We start from the raw sequence: 27728 nt of genomic DNA, 5'->3' as shown, positions 1-27728 counted from the left end.
TGCCATTTTGTTAGTTGTCTCAGGGTTGTGCTGCATCAGGCCAGTAGGTGAGAAATTTGCATGTAAAACACCCTCTCTCTTGTACACTGTTGTTGTCAATATTGTTGCTGTTACTGTTTATTATCTCACTGCTGTTTCCAGTAAATTGTTAGCTCATAATCTCTGCCTTTTGTCTCTCTCACTGGAGGGGCCTGAGGGAGGGAGCAGAGTGTCATTCCTAAACCATAACAATGCTTAAATACTTCTGTATATATAAAAAATAATGTAATCACAAAGATGGTAGGACATCAAGAAAAGAAAAACTGAGAGGCAAAATTCTACGTCCTTGTATGCAGAGGTGCCGGGGTGAAAAGCATCATTCAGGCTTCAGGTGATGTGTGAGGCATGACAAATCTGACTCCTCTTGTGTGATTGGGAGAACATGTTGCCATTGCTCTGGGCCATGTTTCTAATAATGACCAGACCAAATGGTTTGGTTTTGAAAAGAGCTATGGACAATTAAATAGCTGTGCAAGGCACTAGCAGCACCAGCTTTCAGTATTTCCTCCCCGTATTTGCGTGGATGAGATGTGATGGCAGAGGAAAGCAAAAACAGAAACTTAGTATGACACCTGCCACAGGCATCTTGGATAAAGCAGACTTGGCTGCTAGATAAATGCAGGCCTTGATCCTGCAGAAGCCAATTAATTTTGTACACACAAATAGTCTCACCGTGGAATAAAGCATGCAGAAGTTTATTGGGAAGTTTATTCCCTGGGAAGGGAAGTGGAAGTGAAGCAAGCTGGAAGAATGACTAAGAAGTAAGGGGGAGTTAAGCACAGAGTAGCAGAAGTTGAGCTACTTGGCTGACCCATCAGGTGAGTGGGTTGCAGCTGGAGCATCACATCAGATAAAATAACAGGAAGACCCAAGTGATGGCACACACAGGGAAGATGACCACCAGGAAAACTGAACACTAGAATGATCTTTTAATACCACTAAGCAGAGTGACAAAGCAGATAAGGACATACAATGTGATGAATGCAATTACTCACATCTGACTCAGGACTTGAATGGGTGTTGTTACTTAGTGCTTTTTTTGTCATCTTATTTTGGTTATTTTACAAGTAACTGAGGCCAAAGGAAACATGTCATGAAGCCCTTGGGAAGACAGACATTGAGAGGAGAGTCTGCAAATGAGTGAACACAAAGAATGTGTAAACCTACACATCTCAGGAAAAAATAACTGCACAATCCCCTTAGGTGAGAGAGGAATGATTGCCAATATGAATCAACAGACATGCACCACAGACGACTTAATCAGATGGTGGAGGTGACTGTCCCATTCTGCTCTGCATTTGTATGGCTTCACCTTAAGTCCTGTGTGTAGTTTTGGGCACTGTAATATAAAAAAGATATAGACTCTCTCTGTTAGAGAGTGTCCAAAGGAGGGCCAAGGAGGATGGTGAAGGGCTTTGAGGGAAAGCCTTATGAGGGGCAGCTGACATCACTTGGCTTCTTTGGCCTGGAAAAAGGAGACTGAGGGCACACCTCATAGTGGTCTTCAACTTCCTCATGAGAGGAAGCAGAGGGCAGGTACTGATTTCTTCACTCACATGAACAGAGCCGGGTCTCTAGAAAAGGTCATGAAGCTGAGTCAGGGGAGGTTTAGGTTGGATATCAGAAAATATTCTTCACCCAGAGAGTGGTAAGGCCAGGAACAGGCTCCCCAGGGAAGTGGCCACAGCACCAGCCTGACATGAGTTCAGAAAGTGTTTGGGCAACACTCTCAGGCACATGGTGTGATTCTTGTTTATGTTCTGTTGCAGGGCCAGGAGCTGGACTTCAATAGTCCTCATGTGTCCCTTCCAACTCCAGATATTCTATCATTCTATGACTTTAAATCTCACTGTAACAGGCCAAGAGACCATGTAAGAATAAATGAAGAGAAGACAGAAGGACTCCGCCAACTTAACTGTGGCAATCTTGGGAGTAGCTGAGTTTTAATACAGTTTCCTGAGCTCTTCAATTTGTGCCCCAGACAGTACCTAGACGTATCCCTGTGTCTGCTACTCTGAGTACCTGCTCTTTCTAACCTAATGCCTGTATAATGGAAACTCCATGAACTTGGATGCAAACTGCAATTTTGCCTAAGAAGAGAAGGCCTGTCATCGTGGTGGTCCCCAAGAGGCGGATCTGAGACCATGAAACAAAACCCCCTATCAGTCTGGCCTGTGCTATGGTGTTCCCTGTCTGGTGGGTACTTGCTGGTCCCCAAGTGCACAGTTTAGCCCTTAGCTCAGCACAGTAAGTCCTGGGCCAGGAATGGGTGTCACCTTTTGGGGAGCCTCGTAAGATGTGCAGTTCTGCTAAGTGCACACCCCTGGGGCCCCTAACAGCAAATTAACTTCTCAGGCACATACCTGTGGTCCTGAGACAAAAAAAAAAAAGACAACTTGCATGCAAGGATTTTACAACTTTGGTCATCGTGACCAAACTTTATTACCCATTTTATGGAACTGTGACAAAGTCTAGGAATCAAGCAATATGGGGATCACAGAGGCTATTATGTTTATTGTGCTGAACAGACTGTGATAAACCATTAAAGGAACATTTTCAACAAGCAAGCGATTTGAAGTACAATCATAGACAGCAACTCTACATGAAGAACAAAGCAAAAAGTTAGAAGACACTCAAAAGGAAAAGTAAACTGTAGTTCAACATCTTGAAGCAGTTTTTTTTCCTGCAAACACACCTCTCTTGCAGAAATGGTAGAAGTTACATGTCCAGTCATAGTTAGCAGTGACCAATGACAGCAAAGAACAGTCGTATAAAATTTATCTCCCACAAAAATAAACTATATATATAAAAAAATTTTATGATGTTCTCACTGACTCAATGGCCACATGCAATTTTTCCATCTGAAAAAATGAGGTATAGTAGGCCCTAAGAGGTAGTAATGTGTTTTGATTGTACTACAATATATAGAAAATATAAGATTCAGTTCATCAGAGTGGTAAGTCTCTCAGAGGTTGAAGAGTGACACACAGAGAACAAGTATTTCTGTGTCATCCACTGAATACTGTGGCTTTAAAAAATGCAACAAAACCCCTCAGACCCCAAAAGGGACTTGCTAAGGCTTGATTTGATGCCCTTTGAAGTCAGCAAAATTCCTATTACTGCCTTCAAGTGACACTGGATTTGGCCTGTTAGAGCTACTTATAGCTAGGATTATTTCTCTTTCACTTGATATTATCATGTCTAGTTTTAATATTCCAATCAGCTCTTTCCCAGCAATTCCCACCACTGAACCCTGCGCAGTCTTTTGTGGAGGTCTGTATTTCTTGACACTGCCTCTTGGAAGAGGCCAGTAAGTCGTTATCTGTAACTGCACTTGGCTCCGTGCTAAAGCCATACTAACAGATGCCTTCCTGAGAAACTACCCCTGGCCCAGTTACTAATACAATGGTACAAAGTACTGACTAGGAAAGAGAGGAAGAAGGGAAATAAAACAGAAATAGAGAAAATGAAATTAGAGGTGGGGGAGAGAGAGAGAAAGAGCAACAAAAGTGAGAGAGGGGAGAATAAAAAACCTCTACATAAGAAGCATTTAAAATAAATCTGGCTGAAACATATTACAAAATCACATTTGTGTAAAATACATGAAAATACTTGTCAAGTATTTTCTTACAATCTACTAATTTTTTTTAAAAAAACACATATTTGTGATTGCATTATGCAAAAGCTGAGCTTGTTGCTTCCCACCTACAAAGCTTCAAGTTTCTTTGAAGGTTTTTTTTGTTCATTTTTTTTATTTTTAATAAGAAAGTAATTTAAAATGTGTTCATTTTCCACAAGTTATTTTACAAAAATAATTTTGAATTAGGGATTAGTTGCAGTCCTAACTGTTTCGAACGTCTCAAAACTGATGCTGAAAGTAACAAGTTCATTCCATTTAAAGTCTGGAGGTAGGTCTTTGTCAATCAATTAGTCCATTTCTTTAAACAATTCATTTGAGGTACAAACTTGGACAGCAATATTTAAACTTTACAGCTAAATTTTTTCTGTCATGTAGTGTCCTTGAAGAAAATTATCCTCACAAACCTATCAGCAATTCAATACAAAAATATATTCAAGTTAACAGTACATTACACAGAAGTCTAGCAGAGAATAGAGTAAGTACATAAAATAAAACAAAACCAAACCAAAACCAAAAACCCACACAAAAAAAAGAAAAAAAATTTAAAAAAAACAAGTGAAAGAAAAACACATAGTCATGCTGAAACACAAAAAAGACATTGCTTCCTTAACTGCAAAAAAGGTTGAAATAGAAATAAGGGGAAAATGCAGATACTCATGATTATCTACCCAGTAAAAATTTCCTGCATTGAATGTGTATAGCAGCATGTATTTATCAGTCTGTTGAGTTATTTGTAAAAATCAGAGGTAGTATTGAATAGTGGGGTAATATTGCATTTGGTGCTAAAAGTGCTGCTTTGAATGAAAAGATGGAGAAATGCCACTGGCACAGAAGTGCTCAGTGAACCATCCTATGTCAAAATACATTGCTTAACGTAATGCATGAGCTTAGCTGAGGTACATGGTGTTCATTCTTACATTGTGACTGATGAGAAATGAGGAAAGATTCAATTCTTTCAAAATACTGGTACAGGGCAAGTGGAATTAGTAGAAACTAAGCAAAAATCTGGATTACTTTTGTTCAGATAAATTTATGATTAATTTCTAGGTACCTTTCTGTATGTTTTAAAAGACTTTTATCAATAAAGACTTACTCATTAACGGCATAAAAGTGGTGTCAGTCATTTTTGTTTCCATAGAAAACTCCTGGCTCTAAGAAAGCCAACTCCCTGGCTTCCTATTATCCAGATGATAAGGACTGTTCATTTGGTTTACTACTGGTTGTGCTGATATGTTTGTATCTGTAACTATACATCGTATCTTTGTCTTTCTTCCCTTTTGCAAAATGAAAGTACCTTTTTCATGTTGATTTCTTTCCTCTGATTACCAGCTGAATGAAATGAAAGATCAGCTTTCATTTTATTTTCCCAAAATAATAGTAAGTCTTAAAAAAAAAAATCAAGTACAAGTCTACAAGAAGGTTACAAAAGAAAAAGAATAGTATCTATCCCATATCTTTGGTGTTCTAAAACAGGGAGTTCACTAAGTAGGGAGTGGGTTGCTGGTAGTGTTGCAAGGCATAAGTGTTACACACCCAGCCTTTCCTATTTCAATGCCCATTATAATGACTATGTTACAAGTTTCTTGTTTATACGCAGTGCAGTGAATGACATAAACCTGATTTGGAGCTCTTCTTGACCCAGTCACCCTTACTTAGCAGCTCAAACTATTAGTAGGTTAGGAAAAAAGAAAACAGTAATTAAAAGTTGCATCGTTAATCTGTGTCCCCTTTGTGTTACAGCAGTTTTTCACTAGACCTGGGACTGTGAAGGGATAACAAAGATGATTAGTCAAATCCTTTTTAAGGTTATGTGATATTTTTTTCCCCCCAGGCAAAAGTGGAAAGACCATGGTAATAGAAAGTAAGTGGTCAAGGCAGTGTCTTCTCCCTTCAAAAGACCCAACTGCTGATGAGGTAGAAATTGCATGGTGTGATCTCCTAGTCTTCTTCTGCAGATTCTTGTGAGGACGTTTCTTCAGTCTCTTCCTAGAAAACACAAATAGGAATGGTAAATACCATGGTGACCATGCATCTTAGGCTGCCAGTTCAGTTGTCCCTCACACAGCTGACAATTACCTCTGGAGCTAATAAAATGCCCTTTGGTTTCAACTCGTGTGATGCCTCAAAGAGCCACCCTGGGGAGGAAGGAAAGGTACCCTTCTCTCTGATCTCCCCACCTTTCTTCTATGCCAGGAGATGTCAAGAAAAAGCATTCTGTGCCATGCTTTGTCATGGGCCTCTTATAGCCAACAGGCATGGGCAGCTAGAAAACGGAAAACATTTTGAGCACATATCCAATCCTAAGCAGTTGCTCTGGGAAGCCTTATCCTCCTCACTGGCCCTAGTGCTGCTTCATGTTTGCCTTCAGCAAGCCTGACCAAATGTGATGTTCTTATTCTGCTTTTTAAGCAACTGTTCGGTACCTTTCAGGACATAGGTGGTGAACTAGGGGCAACTAACATTTCTAATAAAAGGGGCTGTCAACGAAAAGCTGTTTTTTATCAAACACTGAACATCATCGCCTAAGACAGCACGTGAAAAAGATCTAGGAAGAAGAGAAATTCACCCCCTCAGCCAACTGAGACCTCTGAAGAATGACCAGCTTAAAACAGTTTATAACAGTCTTCATACTTTAATAGATTTGATTTTCCACATGGCTTCATTTTGTCTGGGTGGCTAACTGACACAATTTATAACTCTCTTCCTTTCCCAGGCCACTACAGTACACCATTCAGCAAAAAGCTTGCCTTAGAGCTTGCCTGCCTTACATGACCAAACTTCCATTCATTAGTGTTTGAAACACCTCAGCTGTGAAGGGCTCCTAAATGCTACCATGTGTGACACTGCTGCAGAGGAGCAGCATCAAGGAAAAACACAGTGCTTTAATCATAGGCCACTACTTACTGCAATCCCCTTTCAAAAGGTTTCAACCTCCCCCTGCACCTCCCTGCAAGGCTGAAAAAAAGCTGTAAATCCAGGGAATAAACATAACTATAAATGAATGGATGACAGCTTAAAAAATATAACCGTAGCAGCATCAAGCCATGAGATTTCACACTGGTTTTGTTTAGTCTGCTTTGGGTTATGTGGGAAAAGTGAAAAGCATGAAGGAAATGCTCCCCTCCTCTTCCTTCATGCCCCCACCCCTGCTAAAGCTTGGGCCTCAGATATTTAGGCCAGTAGGTTTATACCTCTTGACAAGGAAACAAGCCATGACCCTGGGATACTTTCTTGAGCAGCAGACACAAAAAAAGATGTAGCATGATCAAAGCCATGGATAGAGCAGAGAGAGCAAAATCAAGTGTCAGCTGTCCTCTGACCTTGAATTTTCAATTCCTAAATTCCAGATGACACTGATCTATCATACAGATGAACAATTTTTTCCTCACAACAACTACTGTCCACTTGTAGCTGGGTTATATTCACAGCACTGCAACAAAAATGATTTTCAATTTATGAAACAATCAAGCAAATTTTACTCTGTCTCTGGTGGCACTGGGGAAACTGAGCTCACACTCCATCAAATCCCATTAATGCATAATGCATTTTTCCTGCTTATCTTCTGTGCAGAACAGGACTGTTACAACATTTCAGTCAAGAAGAAAAATGGTATTTTCAGGCACCTACTGGAGGGCTAATTTAGGCTGCATGTGGAGAGACACAGCAAAATATGTCGGTTTGAGCCTTGGTAATTCAGAACTCAGAATGACTGCGGCAAACCCCAGTTTTGCCTCTAAGCCAAGTATTTAAGTTAAAAAATTACTACTGTGGGTTCTGTGCTCTTAACATAATACAGGTAGATGTGTTTTGGTATTTGATGATGATCACATGTTGAATTTCTTAAGAGCACTGTGGTCAGCCCTGAACCTCTGATTATCATTTCCTGGAAGACAGCAGCACACGTGTGGGTGCGGAGTGGCAGCTCTCTTTGTTTTATGCTTGGCTTGTCAGGAGACTGCTGAAACCTGATGAAATCATTTTTCCATGAAGGTAGACTTCCGATCACAAAGTAAGAACGATGGGAGAGAGGAAAAGTATGTGAAAGGACATACTTCAAAGCTTAGCCAGGGTGGCCACAAGAGAGCTCTTTTTAGTTAAAAAGTTGTCCACTCTAATGATTTTTACTATGAATCTCACAGTATTTTTTCTTCCTAGTAACCCTTGCTGCAGTGGCCAAGAAAATTAATGAGAATCTCTTCCTTCATACATTTATGTATGTTCATGTAATGAAGGAAGTTTCTCTCACCGGCACTTGTATGTGCAAATATGTATACCTGTAGTACTGGGAAGGATGAGAAACTAAAAATCAAGCTAACCTCCCCTGCCAAATATGCAAATAATAAGCTAATTATTAAAAAAATATTTGAGACTGACAGACTTCAAAATCACATTGGTGTTGGGAAATACTTTTTCATGAAGAAAAGCTTTTCAAAGGAATCAGATTGTTCATTCCTTGCAAAAGCCTACAATACCTCAGTCGCAGATGAGTGGTTTTAAGCCAACCTATCATGTAAGCTTCTTGTCAAGACACTGATGGAGACATGACTGCTGATGTGAAGCACTTACAATTCAAACAAAGGGATACTACAAATCAGACATATGTGCAGGGAGGGACCCAAAGGAGGAAGTGAGTAGAGGTTCTGAAAGACAAAATACAGATGTATAGTGCAGGAACAGAGAGGGATTTTTTGCACTTGTGAAAAACTGGTTGCACATATCAGAAGGTTGTGCAGCTGGGACCCTCACCCCAACCTCTGCCTCTACAGTTCCCCCCACCCCCCCTACACTTTCCAAAAGATGGAGGGTGGGGCAGGCATTTTGAAAAATGTGTAACCTTTAGAAGTTGAAAACCGGCTCTGTGCTGAGTCACTTCAGCCAGAGATTCACTGAAGTGCTGGCACTGTCAGGGCACGGGACATCTCAGGGGAAGGATGCTTACCAGTAATAAGCACCCTCCAGGCACTTGCAAGTCCTCACAGACCTGCCAAGGTTGATGGCACAGCCATGTGTCATAGTCCCTGAGTCAAAAGTTGAAGGAGGAACTGGGGCTGGAATTAAACACTTTTTAAGTCCAGATGTGCTTCCAATAAATGCAAAGAGAAGGGAACAAATTAAGAAGGAAAGCATGGTCATTAGAGCAGACATTAGAAATCCAAGTCACTCAAAGTGTGATAGCCATGCAGAGCATAAATTCAGCAACACTATTATAGGATGCACTCAGCCAAGAAGCGAAAGTTTTGGGTTATACGGCAGCTTTAATTGAGGCTGTTCTCAGGTGCATTCACTTTAGTTGTGGAGGCAGAATGGTGACATGTGTTAATTGACCATAAATGTGCATCGACCCAGTTTTGCTTTCAACGGCTACTTCCCAGGTTGTTTTCTGCTGCAGCAAACTAGTGAGAGGTTGAGCCAGCAGACTGCAAACAAAAACCTGAGAAAGCTTCAAACCAGGTTGGATCTGGCTAACAGGGAAGCCACAGCCATGAAGAGCTCAGGGAGAACAGAACAAATACTCGATGAACAGGGTGAGTACTCATATCCATAGCTAAGGCATTACTCCTGCTGCTATGACAATATCCTAGGTGACTCCCCATGCCTCCCCATAGATGTATCCTCAGGGGCTGACTGGCACAGGGACCTGCTGCAGAAGCAGTTTTACTTAGCACATGCTGTCCTTGGTCATCCACGGGTCCCACGTCCTGAGCTGCTACAGGACATAGCACGATGTTGTATGACAAAGGCACCACACTGAGCCATTTCCACCCTTAGCTGCTGTAACTGCCCTGTCAGGCCGGCAGTGATAGGGAGCTGGTGTCTCTCCCAAAACAGAGCTGGAAGATGGCTTTCTCCAAAGCTCATAAAGGAGCCTCTTCCTGAGGGGCATCACTTGCAAGGGGCTGGCAGATGTGGACACTAGCCTGGACCCTCATCTCTCACTGAGGTTGGCCTCCCGCAGGAGAGAAAGGACAAATACTTTGCACTGACTCACAGCAGGTATCTGCCCTCAGAACGGCTACTCTGCAGGGGATTGGTGTCACTGTTGCTAGTCCTGATTTAACACTGATGAAGTAACAAAAAAGGAACAGGAGCCAGGACAGTAGGTTTCAGTTAGAAGTGCTGTCTGCAGCCAGTATGTTTATCTGGGCTAGCCAACACAGGATTTTAAACATGACAACCTTGGTGGGATCTGGTTGCCTGAAGACAGCACCTGAGACTGTTTTATCTCAGTTTTATCCCTGGATATCTCATCTGGTAAGATAATCCAGAAAGGTGCTGGTCTCCTGTGTCATGCCCTCCTTCTCTGTGTGGATCCCTGTGATTCCCTGGGACACCCAATGGGCACAGAACAACTGTGTCAATATGTGTGGACCCATGAACCCCCTCCAGAACTATGAAGTTGAATCTCTCCTTTGGAAGTCTTGGCGCTCTGGAAAAACAAACTGGTGCCAGACTCTTTTCAGTGCTGCCCAGCAACAGGATGAAGAGAAATGACCATAAACTAAACGACAATAAGTTCCACCTCAACATGAGGAAGAACTTCATTACACTGAGGGTGGCAGAGCACTGGAACAGGCTGCCCAGGGAGGTCATGGGGTCTCCCTCTCTGGAGACTTTCAAACCCCACCTGGACATGTTCCTGTGTCACCTGCCCTAGGTGACCCTGCCTTGGCAGGGGGATTGGACTGGATGATCTCCAGAGCTCCCTTCCAACACAAATGATTCTCTAATTCTGTGATTCATTGCTAAACCTCAGAGGTGGTACCCAGAATAGAGCTGTGCCACAAACGATTGTATTTAAATGTCAACGTCTTTTCAGATCAAAGTCACCCCCTGATCCCAAGAGACTTCTTTCCCACGACATCCTGTGCAGGTGAAATGTAACTCTACCTGCTGGCCAAGACCTCCATTTGGTGATCCACATTTGGCTAGTGCAAGCTATTTTTTCTGGAACTACAAGCAGCCAGTAACATCCTAGTGGCCTGAAGAACAGACATAGGACCTGAAGAACAGGTCCTTGTATGTCCTCTGCATTCTTTCTTTTTGTGGACCCCCACAAACTGATAAAAACAAAATCTGATAATGAAACAATTGCTGGTAGTAGCACTCCCCCACCTGTAGCAAGGTAACTGTGGCATTTTTGTAAAAATGTTTGTTCTGTTCCAATACCCTGGGCAAAACTTCAAGGTTCAGTGTCTTGGCCCCATGAAACTCACTGGCAATTCACTTTTTTCACCTTCTGCTCATGAATTTCTGACCTGCAGATTAAAAAAACTAAAACCCATTTTGTAATGAACTGCAGGATCACAGTAATGCTTCATATGGAGTCTCTGAATTTGCTACAGCTTTTATTTTATAATGAAGTATTAGCTATTGGCACAAATTTTGCTGGCTGCTTTCTAAGCCCAAGAGCGTATGCTTGAATAGATATGTCAAAAAGAACTGCTGACAAGAGCAACTTGCAAACTGTGGACCATTGTCTGCTGTTAACATGTCTTAAATCCCCTGGCATGCAAGCTAATATTTTCAGAGGTGTCCCTGAAATATAGGGATAGGAACAGATGGCTTCTAGAGCAGAGGCCAGGGCCCCGACTCTGCCCAGCTGAGACAGTGCCATCCCGACTCCACAGCCAAAGGACCAAACTGCTATAGAAATTCTTACAGCACTAAAAGACACTCAGAGTAGGTTTGTTCTGCATGAAGATTAGGATGGGATCTGCTGCTTTGAGCTCTGCACTCTCTGCAAAGCACACTAGTGAGCTCAGTGACAGATGTCACTCAGCAGTAAGGCAAAGTTTAACTCCAGAAGCTGGATTCAGAACTCAAATTGTTGCAGGTATACTTCACACGTCACAACGGAAGTGCAGATGAGATCACCATGACCATGTACAGAAAAGGCCATATAATCCTTCTAACTGCTGGATTAAAAAATTATTTTAAGGAATTATTTCAGTATAGAAACTCTGTCTCTAAATGCATATAAGTCAACCAGACCACAAGCAAGCAGTTGCTGTGCACTGCAACAGCTAGCATGTTAGAAGGAGCACAAATCCTTTAACTTGGTGCCTAACAGGACAGTTAAAAACTCTGGCTGCAGACCAGTTCTGAGACCCCCTGCCTTCTCCTACCACTGTTTCTGCAATCATTAAGTAAGTCACGGGACAGCCCTGGGAGCAGTGAGCAGGCAGGTTCCCCCCCAAGAAAGCACAACATTCAGTACTTAAATGACATTAAATTTAAACAAAGAGCCAAACAGAGAGATACAGCTGATGGGACAGTTTGGGGTTGAGATGTAGGGACTGGAAACCAACATTCTTGCTTTAAATGTGTAAGTTCCTATTGACCTAGGCTCTAATAGCCCACTTTGTTACGTAAAGATGTAGGCTTTCAAAAGACCACAGATCTGGCCATAGCATGATGGCATAGCAATATTTAGATACCAGCAAGCTGCCTCGCTGAGTTGCTGCTTAACTTTCCCAATGCCCAAGCACTTGCTGGTGGCATGTGCAGAGCTGCCTAATGCTCTTGGGTGCAGTCTAAGGGCTATAAAATACCCTGAAGATCAATTTGACTTAGTGATGTCCTCAAAGTTTTCACACTCGGGAAAGCAACGTGTAACAGACAGCAAAACCAAGACTTTTAAATTTTAATAAAATTGCGTACATGTATGCAATAGCACTGGATTGGAAATTCACACATGGACTTGTTTTGAAATCCCCATGTTCTCTGATCTGAAGTAGGTATTCAAGATGGGCTTTCTGCCTTCTAGGAAGAAGGCTCCCCCCTAAACTTTTGTGCATGGAGGATGCATATTTTTTTCTGTGAAAATCAGTCCACTTTTATATAAATAACCAATTATTATGTGAAAGACAGAAAGGGAGTAGAGAAAATAAAGCCAAAAACTGATGCTCTCCTGCAGGTCACCAGCCTGTGGTTTTTTAGATGCATAGTTAGTAAGCAAATTAAGTGTGTCCTCTCCTTTTACAGCTGGACTAGCACTGCTTGACTAGCAAAAAGGCTGCTCATGGGGATTCCTGGATAATACACATCCCCAGCTGTTGGAGGAAGTGAACTAGCTGAGGCAGCTGAGTGAAGCTGCTGGGGCTGTGCTGGGATTCAGCTGGTAGAGGTCAGAGAGAGTTAACCATCCTTATACACACAGAAACCACTTCTACAGATCCCCTTCCTCTGCTGGAGGAAGTGTCCTGCCAGGCTTGGCCAAGTTCTGGTCCTTAAGCAACAGGTTCAGATAACTGGAGGGGACCAAGACATTACTTAGGAGGATTCCCACAGGACAGGACAGGACAGGACAGGACATTCCTCTTTAAGTTAGAACAGCTTACTTAAAATATAGATTCAAGTCCATTCTTCCTGTTAGATTAAGGGGGAATATAAAACATTTATCTGTCTCCTAGCTTATCTCCCACTAGGAGAACTGTTTGATATAATGGAGTGATAATGAATCTCTCTGGTTACTTTGAAATAAAGGGCTTATCTGACACAGGAGTTTTAAATCCAGGAGGGCTCACACTGAGAACTTCCAGAAACAGGAATTAGGCTGACTGACATTTAGTCAAAACCTAAATGTACCTGCCTTAGGTTTTGCCTCTCAATTTCTCTTACAGATGATCTTGAATGAATCTCAGCATTAGGTGCCCAAGTTTGCCATGGATTTTAAAGCAGCCCTGGAATTAACTCAGCAATGAGGTTCCTGCAAGGCAGCAAGTCACTCAGTGCCAAAGCCTGTGTGGCTGAAGCCTTTGAAATTGAGACTCAGCTGTCTAAGTTACGTCAGGCCAGATTTCTTAAACGCATTTTGGCATCTGAGTACAGCAAGTGCCTTTTTGACCTAAGCAGGTCAAAACACTTTGAAAAAATCTGTTCCCCATGTGATTAAAATGAGACTGAAAATCTTCAGCAAAATCTCAGTACTGGTCAGAAGAAATTTGCAGGAAACACCATTTAAAGTCTGCAAAGCACAGACCTAAAGTGAAAATGGTGCTTGAAGCAATTGTGGGTGCTATGTAACACTGACAGAGATGTATTTTGTCTTGGAGAGCTTCAACCCTACAATATATAAACATTTCTGGTGGGAAGGAAACAAAATATTAAGAAAAAGAAGGCAGCGGTGCTGTTAGAAACATATACAACTGAGCTGGACTGACCCCAACTTTGAGCAGCTTCTCTTACAAACCTCTTGTGCATGCTGTAAACTGGAGGAATGGTAAACTGTTCTGCATTCACAGCCAAAATCCAGACTGGACCATAAGGCAAGCAGAGGCTCTAATACTAGTCTCTAATCACTAATATTTGTATCCATAATTAGATGAAAGACCAAAATAAGGTGGATGCCAACTTTAAAAATCCATAGACTTGCCTAGTTCACTGAAATGCTGTGGGTGACTGTGTTAGCTCTGCTTTCTTGTGGCACTGGAGATGGAAAAGCCAAGAAGAACACAGGAGCCCACACAGGTAAACCTGAGCAATTCTGCCTTCCCCTTGAGCCCTTGAGGTACTTGAAACAGCACCAGTTTCTCTGCATATTTTATACTGAGTGGCAGAGGAAGGATTACAGCAATGGTCTCCCAGAATAGGGTAGGGAAACACTACAGAGGCTTTGAAATGTAGGTCAAACCTACATAATTTACTTTTGCTCCTCCCTCCCCCCCACCAAATATTAAGCATGAAGAGGAAAATAAAGTAAGGCCTGTTCTATTTCTATTCTCTTTTTTTTTTCTCCCCCTAAAAACGACCACTTGTTACAGACAGGAAGCAACTGCCAAAAGTTGTTCACCTTCAATCCTTTATCATTTGAAAAAACATTGCAGCCCTGACCACGAAGCCACTGGAAAGAGTAGTTTGGGAAGAGCTATCTACCTACAGCGATAAATAGTAAAATAAAGCATCTTCCCTTTTGAATCCCAGCTGAGAGATTCTGCCAAGTGATCAAACTTGTCTGAACCTCGGAGCAGCAGCTTTGAAGTAATAAGAAAGAGATTGAAAACTTGCAGCCAAGAGCCGCACACACCTCATTAGGGTCCAGCCATGCGGGGAGGCCAAGCAGCAGCCGCCGGGCCCAGCCCCACGTCCCCGCTGGAAAGGGGCTGTGGGAAGGGGAGATAAAAGCGCCTTTCACAGTGGAAGTGCACTGGTGACATTTTTACGAGCGCCAGCCCCGAGGCTGAGTGGCCCTTGCCACGCTGCCGGCCACCGGTGCAGCCTCAGCAGGGCAGGGCGCGTGGGCTCTGCCGCTGCCATCCTTGTTCTCCGCCTCTCCCCTGGTTTTTCTCATCCCTTGATTTTTGTTTCTGAAGGAGTGAGCTTAACATACAGGGCTCTACCTTGCCCTGGCCATTCTCAGAAAAGCCCTCCAAAATGAGAAACATATTTCTTAAAGATAGTGAGCCAGGCTCCCCGAGCTGGTTCAGCACAGTTCACATGAGACTTTCTAGTATAATTCAGAAAATGATTTTTAACAACAACAGCTACAACAACACACCAAAACACAAAACAAAACCAAAAAACAAAAACCTCCCAACCAAATCAAAACAAAAACAATAAAGCTTAGCAGACTTGTAAAATGCTTTTAAAAATGTCTGAAGATTTTGATCATGGATTTTGCCACACAGACACTGGCAAGGCGGCGTGCTTCCAGCAATGCAGAGTATTTAATTTAGAGAGTTGAAGTTCTGGGTTTAATTTTCAGTTTCAGACTAAACAGCAGGTCTGCAGTGAAAGGCAGGCGACAGCTCCTGAGTACAATGGGGCAATGGAAATGCTTCTCTTGCAAACTTTACTGATTGTGTAAGCATGGAGCACCTCTTTGTGCAGACGAAAAAGCAAAATCAGAGAAGTTCATGTTGGTTTTAATAAACTTCCCCCATCCCTTCCCTTTTTTACTGCAAGAATTCAGCTGCTATTTTATTATGTAATGCTGCAGGCTAAAAATATATCCCTAATTTAAGCCACCTTGCCAATAAATCTACCAATACCAGGTAATCCAAAATGGGTAGTTATGGTTTAATGACATACTCTTCTTGTCATCTTAATATGTTCAACTCCTAAAGGATTTAGAGTGATGAATTTAAAGTTTTTTTCAACTTCTTGAATATCTCACACTCTGAATCTGGTGGAAAGTGTGAGAAAGTTTGGTCCACCTCAGTGCAGAGCAACGACTCAACCTTTCTAGATCCATCTACGCAGCGATCCAGAGGACAAAGCTCTTTATTTCTCAAGCAAGATAATTTGATTCAAAGTGAGTGAGGCTCTCAAATTTAGTAGATACTGATGATTTCCTTTTGATTATAGAATCTTTTATGGGAATTTCTTTTCCAATTGAACACATACACATTCTATAATCAAATCAGAGAAGGTATCTTGGTGGAAATGTATGTTCAAAATATGTTTATTGTACAACTGAGACAGATTTACAATGTTAATCTATTCTCCTTTCTAAACATAAAAAAATACTAACATAAATTATAGTTAATGCCTCACTATATAACACAGTTCTCAGGAGACTATTGAAGTGATGTGTGAGGCCCCTAACTTACTGTAACTGTGTCTTTACTGTTCCGAATTCAGTTTACAGAATTTGCTTCAAAATAAGCCTGAGAATCAGGGAAGGGGAGGGGGTGGAAGCCATTTGCTACCCTGAATCTGATATCTCCGGGGTCCTAGAGCTCACATGTTCCTTCCTTCCAGGCTCAAGTCTGGTTTCAATGGAGCTCTCATTTTTCTTCCCACTAATCCTGCCGTGAGATCAACCATTGGTAACTCTGTGAGAAATTAAATACCAGGATGTGGGAAATCAGTGGTCTGAATTCATGCAGAATGTGGGTGATTCATTTATTTCTCTTCTTCTCTTTTCCCATGGTTGTTGTGTGGCAAATAACTCTTCAAACCTGAGATCAGAGATCGGCCCTGAATAATGTGACTACATTGACAGAGCAGAGGCAAAGCAAGAACTACACTGGCAATATTACATACCTCTCTAATATAAGCATTAGTCATTTCTAAAGAGAGATTTCAGCCAAAATTTTCTGAAAACATTCTGGAATTTCCAGAAGTGCTTTACAGGGAGATCAGCAGCAGAACTTCATCATACTGATGCTCACCATCTGCTGGACCAGACTTCATAAAAAATTTAAAATTTCTTGTATTGGGATCCCAATGAAAAAGGATCCATGAGACAGTTTGCTATGGTAATGTGAGTGCTGCAATGCCCAACAGTCAGGTAGTGGTTTTTAAGAGCTTCTTCCTTTATCAGCGTGAGAAAAAACACATTTATTTATTTATGTCCTGTATGGATGAACTCAAGATGCTCAAACACTAGGCTGTGCAAAGATTTAGATCCTTCATGCACTGTTTGGCAAAGTGTTGATGTCTGAAAATCACCTACTTACTTCTGTAGCCTTCAACATGAAGTGCCTACGACCATAATTCTCACTGCATGGTCTACCATGAGGTTGTGATACTCCTATACTTCTTATCGTCTGCTGTCACAGCAGTCGCATGCCTACAATATCCTATGAGCAATCAATGACCATGAACTCTGAATGTGCCCCCAAACTGCACCTTGCCCATCAAGGACTGTGTTTGTTGTCTGGGCTGCTTCACTCCATCCCAGCACTAAGGAACAGTACAGTGAGAGCACCAATGGAAATTATATAGAATAGAAGCTCCACCAGGAAAAATGGTTTTAAAGTGCCTATCACAACTGTTTCACACTGATTATGAATCCTTCACCTGAGTTGTCCTCTCTGAACTGCAAGGGAGGAGGCAAGCTCATAGGCTCAGCCTGTCCATCCTAGCCTTAATGTTTGGCACAGGTGTCACAAGCTGAGGACTGCCCAGGGAGGCCAGATGTCATCCTGGGGTAGCATGGCAGCACTTATTTCAAGGAACTAAATTCACAAAATACCACAAGTGGCCCACAGAGTACAGTCAGAGTAGCTAAAAAATTATTGCTATTTTTCTATCCTAAGACGGCTATTTTGGATGACAAGAGAACCTTATAAAATTTCCCAGATGCCAGGGAAAACCCAGAAAAAAAAAACTATTGTATTCTTATTGCTTCCTTCCATGACATGTTTAAATATGTTAATAAGGGCTGAGTATACTGCTCTTTTTCCTAGCCAAACTTTATTAGTGCTGATATGTGAAGACTGTTAACTACCTATCTGAGCAAATTATTTAACAGACAAAAACTGTATTTTCATTGACCTTAACTTTGATTCTGCTTGCGTCTATCTTATTACACATGCATCACAGCATACTTAATCTTTAAAATAAAATGTGCAGCAGAATTTATATGATCCTGAATTAGAACAGCAAAGATAGAGCGATTTCCAAGAATGGTTACATAGGTTTGTTTCTCATGTATTTCAGTGAACAAATGAGCAAGGATACAATCCTGGAGTATCTGTAATAATATTTAAGTCAGGAATAGGGCATCATTCAGTGGCTTCAGCTGATGTGGAGGAGCAACAACAATGCGGACCATTGAAAATGCAGAGTCCTTTATGAGAAGCTCAGGAACCAAGCTCTCACCAAAGAGCACTTTCCTCCTGTGCAGCCTTCTGCTCCTCATCTTTGCTAATTAGGATTTTGATTATTTTTATTACTGTAAGTCCACAGAGTGATCATGCTGGTAGTTTCAGCTTTCTGAGTATCACACAGGAAATATCTTAAAATAATCCTTATTCTCAGAGACTAGCCATGTGCTGCTGAGAATCTTGCGTGTCTTGCATGTCTTGTATGAAGTAAGATACCCAAGTGTTAGCAGCACTGACTCTTGCTACTCTTGAAAATCTCAGCCAAAATATGTAGCATGTGTATGCAAAAGTAGCACTGTTTAATTTACTCCTGACTGGCACTTTTTTAAACACTGCCCAGTTATGCTCCTCAATGGTATTTCCCAAATACACACCACAACCCTTTCTCTTCTGGCTATTATTAGTGAGACTTCAGTTCATGCCAAATCAGAGCCAAGTTCTGAACTGGAAGGAGTACCTTCCTAAACACCTTTTGTGGCCACAGCCATGGGGCCAAACACAAAGCCACCCTGCCACCAGATGTTGCCTGACCGCCTCAGGCTTCTTCCACAAGCAAGGAGTGGGGAGGCAAGAGGTAGGGAGAGGTTGAAGAGGAGTGTTGCTCCTCTTCCCTAAAAGAGGGAAATCTTTTAGCTCACCCCTGCATCTCCTAGCCTTCTACCACCAACTGCAACACCCACTCCCTGTGCTATGCAATGAGTGGCTCAACAGCTGTAGTCCCTGAAGTTTTACATCCCTGCTTTTAGGGTCAGGTCTTGCCCAGCACACTGGAAAAAGAGCAGGGACCTGAAAGCATGTCTGTGTTGAATGGGCAAATGTATGACCAGTGCTGCATTCAGAAAGCTGCCTCCTGCCCTAGAGTTTGCATTAGGGAAATAAATGTGTGTTTGAGCTGTCAAGAATCCATTATTGTTCTTATTCATCATTCTCTTGTTCAGAGATGAAGGCTCCTCCTATGTTGAAGTAAGTCACAGCACTCCTGCTCTCTGACTGACTCATAAACTGGCTGACAAGGACATGACATCTTCAAGTGGCACATTGCAGCAGGCAAGACTGAATCCCTGAAATAGTCCTTCACAAGCCAGGAAGAAAAAATATCTTGCTAAATCTGATTCCTTTTTTATCACATCAGATTGTAAGTGTGTGCACTTTGGCAACTCCCTTATGCAAGAAGGGAGCATCAGCACCTCAGTTTTAGTGGAAGGGGAATCAAGACACTGTGAGACTTGCCTAAAATGGAACTTACACATCACAGTTCTCAGAAATAATGGTTTCAGAGGGAGCTGTGCTGTCCTAGCACACTGCTGACTGGAGCACCTCTGTTCCTTAGGCACTGCATGGGGCACAGTGACAAGCACCCTAGCCTGCCTTGTGGACCAGAGATGCATTAAGCAAGGGGATGTATAACTCAGCCAGCATTTACTGTCAGAATTACGCATCTGAATTTAACAGATCAGTGGACTCAATCAAATCAAATCATGTTTCTCCTGGTTGATCACTCAGGCTCTTTGACTTTCAAATCCTGAGCTGCACTGTGTCTCAGGTTTAGGGAGCAGCACTATGAACACTTCTCTCCTGGTAGCCTGGAGGGCTTGCTAGGATAGAAAATGGGACTGCTGCTGAGGTATTTCCAATTTTTGAGTCTTTAAAAGTGACTGAATACCTGAATATACACCTGTCTTGAAGAATTTTTTAATCCATTGATTTAATCCAATCAATTTGTTTAATTTATTTACAGCCAAATTTCTGGAAGTAGCCATCTCAAAAATGTTCCTCTATCATAGCTATGTAGTAAATGGCAATCATAAATATTTAAAACCTTAGCCACCTCTGTCTTACACTGATTCAGGTATTCAGACACAGCATCATTGAATTACATTATTCAGAGTCTATTCAGAAGTTACGTCAGGTAAGTAAGAAAATATTTTTTCAGACATATCTGGCCTCCCCTTCTAGCCATCATTCTTTAGCCCAGGTTAGTGCTTCATCTGTTCATTGAAGCAGTAATTGCAACTTCTATATTTTCTTATTTTATTTCAAAAAACAGTTGTGGTTTTTTTTTTAAGTCATCAGACAGAATTTTCAGTGTCTCCCTGTCACAATTAACCCCTTATAAAAGATAAAGGAAGACTGAATATGTCTTCCTTTGGAAACCACACCAATTTCCAGCATTTTGCCTTGAAAAGCGAAAGAAGGTAAGGATGTAAAACCCAGTACCCTCCATGAAATTCCATCTACTGCATCCATGAAGAAAGCTAGAGACTTTCCTTATTTCCCATAAGCCACAATACATGCTTGCTCAGCATGTGTTCACATGGTACCAAGAGCCTACAGTATATTAGAGGATGTTCTGGAGTGGCCTATGTAACACATACGTATTTATCCTGTGCTGAAGTACAAAATTCCACACATTATTGGAAAAGAAAGCTTCACCTCTCTAGGATCTGACTTTTTGGGAGTTCCCCTGGGAACTCCATATCAATAAACAAAAAAAAAAAGTCCATGAGACAAAACATAGCTTGCTGAATGCAGTGGAAAGAGCAGTGAAATGCCAGGAACCAGATCAACTTCCAGGGCAGAGATTATTCAATATTTCTACAGTCAAGGCTCAGCTGAATAAGACTGAAGCATTCCTGGGTTTGCAGGACACAGGGTGGCCTTGGACAATGGCACTCACTCTCTCGGATGCGTACGTGCACCTGCTTGGTGTCATCCTGTCTGTGACACTGGAAACTTCTTTTCAACCTGCAAAAGCGGATTTCTGAAGTATTCCTACCACATTTCTGTCTGCCATTTCCCAGAAGGGAAAAGGATGAATTCACATATGGTGGCTAGCACTTACACAGAAGGCCTGAAGCTTGTGTAAGTGCAGATTTACTGCATGGCACAGAGAGGTGATGAAGTATGTGTACAGGGTCTGTCAGCATGTCAGCCCTGCCATACAACCACCATGGGCCCCAGGCTCACAGTCTGTGGCTCACAACTCTGTGGCTGCACACGAATGTGTGAACCACAGGTGCAGCTTCTGGGCTGCAGAGCCTGTGTGATGCTTCTAGCATTTACTGTGTGCTACACTGAGTAGACATATGCAATAGGTGCAACCTGAGGTGTGTATATATATATATATATATATATATATGTAATGATTCACATGCATAAATAAATAGCAGGAAAAAATGTAGGAAAGCCAGATCTTCTTTCCTGTACCAAATAAGACTACACTTTTTAGCATTTATTCTTGTTGTATTTGATTTTTTCGGACATTGTTTTCAAAACATCTACTACATTTAGCATTAGGTAGAGAAGTATGCTTCACTTGTTCTTTTGGTGTATGTTTGCTGTACACTTTCTTGTGTACACTATTCCATGTATACTTTATGTGTACTCTTCTGACTGATACACTTTTATTCTGATCTACACACTTTCTTTCTGACAGATAAGCTGTCTTTCAGACTCAGATACAAAGGATTTCCAAGGATTTGAGATTTTAAGAGAGATAGTAAGATTTTCAAAGGGCTGTTCTATGTTCATTATATGTCTTCTCTGCAGAAATGATAAAAAAGAAACATGTCCTGTTTCCAGAAAATTTTGATTGCTTTCATTGTGTTTTCCTTCATATTACTTAAAAGTGCAACTCCCCCATATGGCTGAGTCAACAGCTGTTACAAATTTCTTAAAAATGAGGAAATGAAGAAATTTCTGTTTGGACTGTGTATTTGCACACCTCAGTAAAAATATTACTATGTCATGAGTGTAAGATCCGGCTGTACATTCTTTCGAGACAGAGCAGATTTCTAAGAGTCTTGTCTTGAGGTTTAGGCAAATATCTATGTGAAAGTGCTAAACTTACCAATGTCATGCAGTTATGCTGGCTCTTTTCTTCATTTTTCCCAAGGAAGTGTGAGAGTATGCATCAGTGATCACCACAACGATGTGAACAGACCACCGTATTCAAAGAATTGTATTAGTGACATGGGTGTGTAGATTTCCAGTGGGTTTTACTGCTGCTATTTACTATCTGTGTGATGGTAAATCCTCAGAGCTCTGGCAAAGTTTAAAGATATTGCAGAAGTTTACATAAGCATCTGTACGGACCTAAACTGGACAGCTTATATCCATGAAGAAATTTAAAGCATGGCAAAGCCCTACACGATGCTTAAAATCTGGGAAATGGTGGTAAGAACAGAGCTGTTATTTGAAAAATGAGGATTTTATCTGGTCCTACTGCTTCTGTACTTTTAAAAGTGACACAAACCCAAGAGACATACTTGCTAGCAGCAAGAACAAGAGTAAGAGTGATGTAAACTAACACTCATAGAAATCTTTCAGAATACATGTGAAATTCATAGCATTCAGGGACCGAGCATGAGCAAGAGTTTCTGTCATTTTTACCAAGGCAGGCTCACCATCAACCAGCAGTTCTTGACTGTAACCTTTCATAGTCCCCACCAATGAAGAAAGTATACATTTCTAACTTAATCCAGACTGCCACATGGTAAAGCCATCTGGGAGGATATTTTGAAGGAAACAGATGGAAAAGGAAGAGATTCCTCTGAATGTAGTATAAGATTTACATTATCCTCCATGAACTTCCATGTAGTCCCCATGTTTATATAATTTATCACTATTTCCTCAGACAGCTCAGATTAGAAAGCCTGCATGAGCTCATGCTCTTGTTGTTAATTCTGAGTCTGAACCTCCCTACTTTAAAGGGAAATTAAGTACTATAAAAAGAAATCAGAGAAAGGCAACCAGACCTGAGTGAAACCCAGCAGCATGAAGTTCTTGATCATCCCAGGAATTACACTCTTTTACCTCTCCTTCTTTCAGGCTCAGGAAGACATACCGTGTCTTGCTCACAGTGATAAATTTTTGCTTTTTGTCATGCACCTATATCAGCAAAACTGCAATGGTGTGGTACTGTAAGCATGAGAGCAGGGCCTGTTAAAACCAGGAAGGGCTGAAGATAAGTTCAGTGAATTCACTGAACATCCCTTCGTCTAAAGATTAAAAACAGAAATGTTGTCTGTGTAAAGATACGGCATATAAATAATTTAAGGTGTTCTTTCACTACTCAGTTGTGGTAACTGGAGAGATCTAAACAGCCTTCTCTCTCCTTTCATGTATTCTTCTGTGCCTCCTCACTTTCTGCACAAACACTTCCATTACTAATGGGAATGTCAAAGGACTTTCTTTTCTCAGTCTCACTCTCTTTCTCTGCCTACAGAGATGCTGCTGAGGCACCACTGCAGCAGCAGTGGCATCCAGCTGGTCGACACACACTTCAGCATCCCTACCAGAATCACTGCTTCAGCAAATGGTCAGGAAAATCCATATGGGGAATGCTAGTGCTTCAGTTCAAATGCCTGTATCATTATGCCATCAATTAAATCTGTCATTACTTTGTTCTGCTGCAAAACAAGAGTCCAGGTGCCCTCTTTGTCCTCTTACACCCCAGGCCAGCTTCAGTCCCAGATATTTCTTCCTCTCTTGCACCCAAGGTTGCACATGGTTACTGTGCAGACAAAACACTTGCAGGAGTCAGTGCCTGGGAAGCCTGGAAACCTGGCAGCACCACAAGGCCATTGGCAACAATGGTTTCTGCTAGCAGCTCTAGACCCCTTGTTCCTGCTGACCTCTGTGAGATTGAGCTCTGACATGTACCAGAGGAAAAGGCAACATTAACAGCCACCCAGGAGTCTCTGCCTCCGGGATTTGGTCTCCTCTCTGCAGCAGGGCTTAGCCTCTCTGTCACTCAGGTGCCACAAAAGAGAGAGCTGGCTTTGTGCCCACCGACAGGTTGACTACCATGTTGTAGTAGGAATAGCCTGATTGTAGCAGTAACATTTGAAGGATAAGCAAGACATGGAGAAGAAATCTCTTCTATTAGAAGAGCTTGGTGTGTTCTGAATTGTGTGGTGTAGTCAGATCATACATATTAAGTCACTGGGGACTTAGGCTGTTTTTTCATAAGCTGGCCTAACAAAAGACATTACCTCCCCTTGCAAAACTTAACCTTACTTGAAAGTACTACTACATGTTACTGTGTGTTACTTCCACCATTCAGAGACATTATTAGCTGTGCCATGGATTCATCATTGCTGCAACTATATTGATTTCTTTTGTAGAAATCTGATTCCTGCACATGCTTTGGAGAGTTACATCATTTTACCCCCTCAACTCATAGCTAGGATGTTTTCTGTTTTGAATGCAACAGTTCCTAATTCAGTTTGCAGTTGATATAATGACAATGTACACTGTATAATAATGTATTAGAATCATAGGGTGGAAGAATGGAAGTATTATTCCTTTTTAAAAGCAGACCTCTTTCTGGAAGAGCAATGGACCCTTTATGCTCTTGACTCAGCTATCATTCATGTACATGGAGGTACAGCAGCACAGCCCATGGACTCTGCTGAGCAGTCATGGACTTGCTCCCATGCCCAGAGGTTTTTCTCTGTTGATGCACATATAACAAAGTGTTACAGTTAGGTTCTTGGGGTTTTTAATTAAGTGGATTGTAACTACAGTTTTTGACTGGTTTCATGACACGTTGTGGCTTGCATTGTTTTCAAAGTGTCAAAAAAGAATACTACCCAACACAAAAAGTTCCAATGTGTTAGTCTTTATGATGGATCCAGTGTGGTTACCAAGTTCAGCCTATAATATTTTGTGGATTTACAGAATCCTTTAGTGTAACGATGCAGAGCAATCCAGAGTCCCCAGGCAGTGCAAAGGAGAGCTGCTTTATTGCAAAACCCAGGCCTTTTTAAGGAGTTAGCTGGTTACTAGTTTACACAGCTTTAAGGCACAAGCCCAAGCCCACCAACCACCGTACACCACGATGTGGACATGTGGCCGTCACGCAGCACGTCTCTCACATCTCGCACATCTCTCTACCCCTATTCCTGCTGAGTCACTCTCCCATAGCTCCCTTCTACTTCACCTAAGTAGCAGGCCTGAGTCAGGATTTCACAAAGACCCTTATTTTATAAAGCTTTACCTATATGCAACATAAAGAAAAGCAGAGAGATGAGTTTCATGCATATGCCCCACCTTGCTGTAATGCGGTTCCCACCTATCCACAATCGGGACACAGAGAGATATTTACTACATGCTGGACTCACACCACAGAAGTGTGCATGTGTTTCTGCATTATCACTGCAAGGTGACCAATGCAGAAGGAGGACAGTTCTGAGCAGGCACTGTCCCCTGCTTCCTCCTCTCTTTCCCAAAGACCACCACATGACTTGTTCTGGTGGTTGTGCCCAGCAAGCCCATAGCTGTCCCCCAGCTCATAAGATTGATGCGTTTCCCTTCTTTCTTTACAGTAAAAGAAGCTAGTTGAAATACTGAAAAATTATTTCACTTAAAGTAGTCTAAATAATTTAAATTAGTTTTTCTTACCTGAGCAGGCTTCTTTTGAACCACTTGTTGAGGCTGAAAAGTAAAACAAAGGCACAGTGAGAAACAAAATTGAGACCACTTAACTGTAATTTTATGAGTGCTAGAAAAAAATATTTTCAGCAATAGAAATAAAACACAGGAAAAGCCCAGAGTCAGAAATGGAGAGATGAACATACCCAGCTCTCACACCCAGCCTCTCCTATACCTATCTACAACTGTGCTCTGAAGTAGTTCATATTACTGTGGATGAAGAAGAGTATGTTAAGTTTGTACAATTAAAACCAAGGTGAAATCTAATTTAGCATGTTCCATCTTTCAGATCTTCTATGATACTGCTGCCTTAACTTATCAGACCATGAGAGAGACCTGATTTTATAACTAGATTTTGTTGTCTCCACTGCTGCTGCTCTCTTATAACATTCTCAGCTGTGAGTGGAGTGTCCTGCTGTGGGGAAGCCCTCCCTATTCATCACGAGCAGGGTGAAAGCTCAGGCAGAGAGGTGAAGGACACATAACCTCATTCCTGAGCCACAGCTTCCCAGTTGACCAAAGACACCCTTGCCAAAACCAAGGAGACAGGGACAGACAGTGGTTCCAGCCCTTGTGAGTTTTGGTTTGAGACTTTCACCTGCATGAAGGTGATGCTATGCTGACCCTTGCAAGCCTGTTGGTGTGATTATGGGGATGCCCATCATTGGCCAGGTTGGGTGTGTCCACCTGCCTATGCAGGACCTGGTGGCATCACCATGGATTCTCATCAAGTCTCTCTCCTGGCTGGTCCCACCCAGGACTGGGAAACACAGTCCTCACGTGAGTCTGGAGACCCACCAAGGCGCTGGTGTGATTCATCCCCAGCCGGGAGAAGAGGAGTACCAATTAAGGAACAAATACAGATGTGCCTAAAATATACCAGCACGGCCCAGATAATGGGATGACCCCTGTGGGTGCTAGGAGCAGCATGGAACAATAAGACCACAGATAAAGGATGAAATCCTGACACAGAAAGGACAAAAAGGCTTTTCTTACTTCAGTGGGACAAAGTTGCTGCCTGCCTCACTCCCCCGGATATTCTGTTTTTAAAGTCTATGAATTGCACCCAATGATTTTCTTCCTGCCCTTCCTTCCTGCTTTTTCCTAATCCCAGACGTGATTTTAGTGCCTTGCTTGGGCAGAAGCCAACATGCCATCCCTCTGCACGGCCAAAAACCTAATTTTCATGACAGTGTAGTAGGAAATAACTGGAATATTTCTGAATAAGCAGTTTAGTGTAACTGGCCTTTCAGAGCAATATTTCAGTGGGAAGGATCAATGAAAATGCAAATTAAATGTAACTGATTAAATTTGTCTGCCTACCACAAGTGTCCCATTTTAACAAGAGATGCTTTGTTTATTTTCAGTCTTTTTCTAACTCAGTGGAATCCTACTGCTGTTATATTTTTGTATATAACAGTCTCCAAGTTCTGCTGTCAAATAAATATGAGAGGAAAAAACCACCTGATGACTGGGTCTGTCTTTAAACTTCAGGGTGGACCCTTTCCTTTTCCATTAAATTCCCTTGCAATGGAGAAACTATTACCAAGGCACACATTTTATTGATGCCTTCTCCAGGTGGACTGCAGGCCCTGAACTCATTAATGGACATTTGCTGCTCTTGGACAAAGGAATGATTTGTTTTAAAGGAATCTCTCATAATTATAGTACTCATTGAGCTCTTCTGTAATCTGTCAATTTTTATTTTCACTTTATTTTCTTTTTTTTTTTTTTGTCTGTTGATTACACCTGTACATGTGTCTACTCCCAAACCACATGAAATCCACAGACATTTTTAGAGGCTGACTGTATTCTCCAGCTCAGAAATCCCCATATATTTTTGGCCGTGCACTCTATGTTCATGTGACTCTCACTCACTGTAACTCAATGAAATCTTCTGAAAGAGCTGCCAACCCACCATATTTTCCATGAATTAGGTCCTGACACTTAAATGAGAGGAAAGACAATGTCTGAAACAAGGCCAGCTCTGGCTTTCTGCCTAGTATGTGTCACAGTAATTCTACCAGCTGCCCTTCAACAGAGCAGTTCATACTTTT

The 27728-nt window shown here is 41.8% G+C and overlaps 1 protein-coding gene across 3 annotated transcripts in view; it reads right to left on the bottom strand.

Annotated features, from left to right (window-relative positions):
• Positions 1 to 2448: 2448 nt before the first annotated feature.
• HMGA2 (high mobility group AT-hook 2) overlaps positions 2449 to 27728 on the bottom strand; it is a 110836-nt gene continuing 85556 nt past the window's right edge. For all 3 annotated transcript variants that reach the window (XM_068190137.1, XM_068190136.1, XM_068190134.1), the window contains 2 exons: positions 25642 to 25674; positions 2449 to 5665 (listed from right to left, as the gene is read on the bottom strand). In XM_068190137.1, coding sequence (XP_068046238.1) covers positions 5618 to 5665; positions 25642 to 25674 — 81 coding nt within the window. In that variant the 3' untranslated portion in view covers positions 2449 to 5617. The remainder of the gene's footprint in view (positions 5666 to 25641; positions 25675 to 27728) is intronic.

Source organism: Anomalospiza imberbis, chromosome 5, assembly GCF_031753505.1.
Source record: "Anomalospiza imberbis isolate Cuckoo-Finch-1a 21T00152 chromosome 5, ASM3175350v1, whole genome shotgun sequence".
Classification (NCBI taxonomy): domain Eukaryota; kingdom Metazoa; phylum Chordata; class Aves; order Passeriformes; family Viduidae; genus Anomalospiza; species Anomalospiza imberbis.
This window is presented reverse-complemented; position numbering and strand designations above follow the sequence as displayed.